The sequence below is a fragment of the Bison bison genome, unplaced genomic scaffold (assembly GCF_000754665.1).
Source record: "Bison bison bison isolate TAMUID 2011002044 unplaced genomic scaffold, Bison_UMD1.0 scf7180017864223, whole genome shotgun sequence".
Lineage (NCBI taxonomy): Eukaryota > Metazoa > Chordata > Mammalia > Artiodactyla > Bovidae > Bison > Bison bison.
Genome location: NW_011494795.1, coordinates 3,009,572 through 3,013,662, shown reverse-complemented (window position 1 = coordinate 3,013,662; position 4,091 = coordinate 3,009,572). Strand labels below are relative to the sequence as shown.

The window sequence follows — 4,091 nt, the reverse complement described above, 5'->3', positions numbered from 1 at the left end:
GAGGGAGAAGCACCCCCAGGACCCTGCTTGTCAGAAGGATGGCATGAAGGTGTGAGCACGAGGAGCAGGTCCCTGGAGGGCATCGCAGGTCCGTGATGACACCTCTGGGCGGCTCTCAGGTCACATGGGCACCCCCAGGGGAGATTGACATTTAAAGGCATCAGTACAGGGTGACCCAGAAGCCCTCCGTCTCCATGGGGACAGAGCCTACACAGGACCAACACCCTACCCACCCGCAGGCAAGGTCACCTCGGGGACCCGCCTGGGGACACTGCCCACGCTCCTTGCCGGTCGTGCTCTCTGCTCTCACACCACCCGTTTCATTTCAGCTGCAAGACCCTTCACGTCCCACATTTTCTCCAATTTTACAAACAGCGAAGTGGCGCTCAGGGATTGGACAGACTCCCCACATCCCGCCGTACGAGCCCAGGGCTTGGATTCGCCGTGCAGGGCTTTCCCCGCAGCCTCCAGCCCCCATTCCTGCAGCCTGGAGAGCACAACATCGGTTTTTTGGAAACTGGTTTTTGTGACCAGTTTCCCGCTTCTTCCCGTTAAGCCTCCTTGGAGTTGTGTTTGGTTCTGGCTCAGCAGTGAGGTGAAGAGGAGGGGGGAGGTGACAGAGGAGACAGAGGAGAGGCAGGGGCCGGGGCCCCGAGGGGCAAGACGTGCTGGGCCGGCGAGGGGTGGAGGGCTGAATTCCCCACCCGCCTCCCCTCTCTCCCTCCCCAGGCCCCCGGAACCTCACCACGAGGGAGGGAAGGAGAGAGGCTCAGAGCCAGGCTGCCTGGGTTTACACAAAGCAGAGTCCACATGCCCGCTGATCGCGTGACCCCTGGAGGGTCGCTGGATTGCTCTGGACCTTGCTTTTCCCGCCTCTGTAGCCTGCGTGCTGAGTCACTCAGTCATGTCCGACCCTGGGCAGCCCTATGGACTGTAGCCCACGGAACGCACTGGACGTTCCTGCTGGGAAATGCCCCACGGGTCATCGGCCAGACTGGTTCCAGGGGGAGACGTGTAGCTCCCTCCGGGAGACTGTCCACAGGGTGGTTGCCACCCCACGGTGGGGCAGGGTGAGGGATGAGGGGCTGGATGGTGAGCAGTCCTGCCCGAGCGGTGGGCAGCCCCCGTGCCCCCAGCCCTGGCCGTTTGCCAGATACCTTTGCAGATGCTGTGAGCACACGGGGGCTGGCCAGCCGCCGCTCTGCAGCAGAGGTTCTGAAAGGCTCTGCTGCGGGGCCCCAGTGAGCCCGGGGCTGCCCAGGGTCTGCCAGACATGCAGTCAGGAGTCCGAGAGTCGGGGCCTGGGAGCCAGCACCCCCTCCACCAGCACGTCCACGCAAAGCCAGGGGCAGCTGCTGTCTTCCCTTGACGCTGCATGGTCACTGCGGGGCCAGCACGCCTGTCCAGGGGCCAGTGGAGCTGGACAAAGTGCCGGTCTCACTGCTTCTTGGGACCTGCCCGCCCAGTCCAGCCTGCAGCTCCCAGCTTTGCAGGGCTTCCTGAGCATTCAGCCAGAATCCCAGAAGATTCCAGAAATCTCTGGTGTTTCATCACCACTGTTGGGTACAAGGAGCCTGCCACAGTCCAGAACGATCTCTGTCGCCGCCATGGTCGGCCCTCCCTGCAGGCTGGTGGGTGACGGCCGTGGGGCAGCATCGTCTGCCCGGCCAAGGCGCCCAGGGGAACCTCTGCTCCGTGCCCCAGCCCGGACCCTGCCTCCAGCACCGTCCGTGGCGTCCACGTATCAGCTAATGCCAGACTGCCAGGCCAGCGGGCTTTTGAAAACTGATTTTATGCGTGTTAACACGGCATTCTGAGCTGATGCTCACATGCACCGTCCTCCACAAACTGTAAAGTGGGGGAACAAAGAGATCACGGCCCGTCAGACACCCCACCAGCTTCCAAACCGAACCCTTCGTGACGAGTGAGGATCCCTTGTGGGGTGTAAACGGGGCATCTGCCTGCAAGTCATTGGGGAGGCCCAGAGGCTCTTAGGAGCCAAAAACAAGTCTAGAAGCCAGCGCGCTTTGCTCTGTGTTTATATCAGTTTCCCTCTCCCCTGCTGTGTCCTCATCGGGGAAGTCCTTGTTACGGGCAGGGAGGCACTGTGCTCCAGGACGGGCTGGGGACAGCGGTACAGGTGGGCCTGCCGCCCGGGATGGAACCGGGCCAGGCAGGGGGAGCTCTGCGTCGCACGTGTCCACCCCCGAGCCGCCCTGGGCCCTGGCTCTGCCACGTCTTCAAGGAGGAAACTCGGGGCAGTGGACACTCGCACACGGCCCTGACCCCACCGGCGTGGCAGCAGCGTCCCACTCTGCCTTTCCCCGTCTAACTGTGCCACGGTCATTTCGCAACAGAGTCGCCGATGGCAAACATGCAAAGACATTAACTTTATTTATGTTTTGGATTATTAATGCGGCTGTTAAAATTCCTCCAGTTAGTTTTGATTGAATTGTTTTTCTGTGTGATTCTGTTGTTTAATGGAGCGGTAAATAAGAATTTCTGATAATGAGGCCGAGCATCTGTCACAACAACCTGGTGAGGGTTATTAACATTTCCATTAGCGGCGGGGTGGGCCGTGGTAACACGAGCCGCACAGTTAGAGCAGAATGAATAGGTGGTGTCAGGCTGAGTGCGTGTTAATTACTATTTTATTCTGCGCTGGGGGGCAGCAGGGAAGGGGCGACTCGCGAAGGTCGTCCTCTCCGCGGAGGCCCCCTCCAGAGGGACCAAGTGCCCGGCCATCTCCCCCGATGGTGACTGTCCGTTTGGTTCCTTCCACTTGTGACCGTAAACAGACTTGAGCCCAAAGGCAGTGCCCGGGCTGCAGGCAGGGCCGCAGGGGGTGAGGGCGCTGGGCTGGTATCCTGCCCCCCGCAACCAGGCACCCCCCCCCGACAGCTCTGAGGTCCAGCCCATCATGGAGTTTGCCGGGATGGGGGGTACCCAGGGGGGTGAAGGGAGCAGCCCGCAGCGGGCAGGGGACAGACCGGCCGGCGGGATTGCCGGGCAGGGAGAAACATGGGTCGTCTGCGTTGTTCCCAGCTGCCCTGAGGCCACCTGCAAGGCCACGGCCACGGGGCCCTGCCAGTGACCTTTCACCTTTCACCTGCACCTGTGACTCGAGCCCATCACAGTGGGGCGGGGGTAGCCCTCAGGGTGGGAGGAGGACCAGAGGGGTGGGTCCTCCCCAGGGGACATGCGGCAGCGGCCTCTGTGCTCCGTCCCAGAGGAGGGGTAGCCACGGGTGCGCAGACGCCAGCCCCTCCCCCAGGAGCGGGGCTGTGCACCCCGGCGTCCTGAACCCCAGACAGGATCACACACGCCTTGGTTTTTCTTTTCTGGCTGCACTGTGCTGTGCGAGATCCTAGCTCCCCACCAGGGATCGAACCTGGGCCTCCAGCAGTGAAGGCAGAGGACTAACCCCCGGACCGCCAGGCCATTCCCACAGATGGCCTTTGTTTTCTCCGAGTTCCACGTGGACTTTAGCACTACCCTCAGTTGCGGTTACTGGAAAAGACCCTGATGCTGGGGAAGATTGAGGGCAGGAGGAGAAGGGGGCGACAGAGGTTGGGGAGCATCACTGACTCAATGCACGTGAATCTGAGCGAAACTCTGGGAGATAGTGAAGGCTGGCGTGCTGCAGGCCTTGGGGTGGAAAAGAGTCGGCAGGACTTAACGCCTGAACAACTGCAGCAACTCGGCAATGAACGTGAGAGCCAGCAGCACAGGTCTGCAGGGCCTGATCTCCCAGCCACAGGGCCCTCCCCAACCCGACGCAGCGAGGTTGGAGGTTGCTGAGCCGTCCCTGCCTGTCCCAGGCAGCCTCACAGCTCAGTCATAGGCGCGTGGCTTACTGTCTCACCTTTGTTCTCACGAGCGCTCCTGTGTCTGTGTATAATCGCTTTTCTTTGGGGTTCTCCAGATTTCACCGTGTGCACTTAGAGCCGTGGTTCTGAGAGGGTCCGTGGTCGTCCTGGCCGGGGCGGGGCCGCAGGAGCCTGGGAGCCCGCGCGGGGAACCGTGGTTCTGAGAGGGTCCATGGTCGTCCAGGCCGGGGTGGGGCCTGGGAGCCCGCACGCGGGGGCGGG

The 4,091-nt window shown here is 62.0% G+C and overlaps 1 protein-coding gene across 1 annotated transcript in view; it reads left to right on the top strand.

Annotated features, from left to right (window-relative positions):
• SDK1 (sidekick cell adhesion molecule 1) overlaps positions 1 to 4,091 on the top strand; it is a 478,174-nt gene that overhangs the window by 446,777 nt on the left and 27,306 nt on the right. The window contains exon 39 of the mRNA XM_010845804.1: positions 2,885 to 2,942. Coding sequence (XP_010844106.1) covers positions 2,885 to 2,942 — 58 coding nt within the window. The remainder of the gene's footprint in view (positions 1 to 2,884; positions 2,943 to 4,091) is intronic.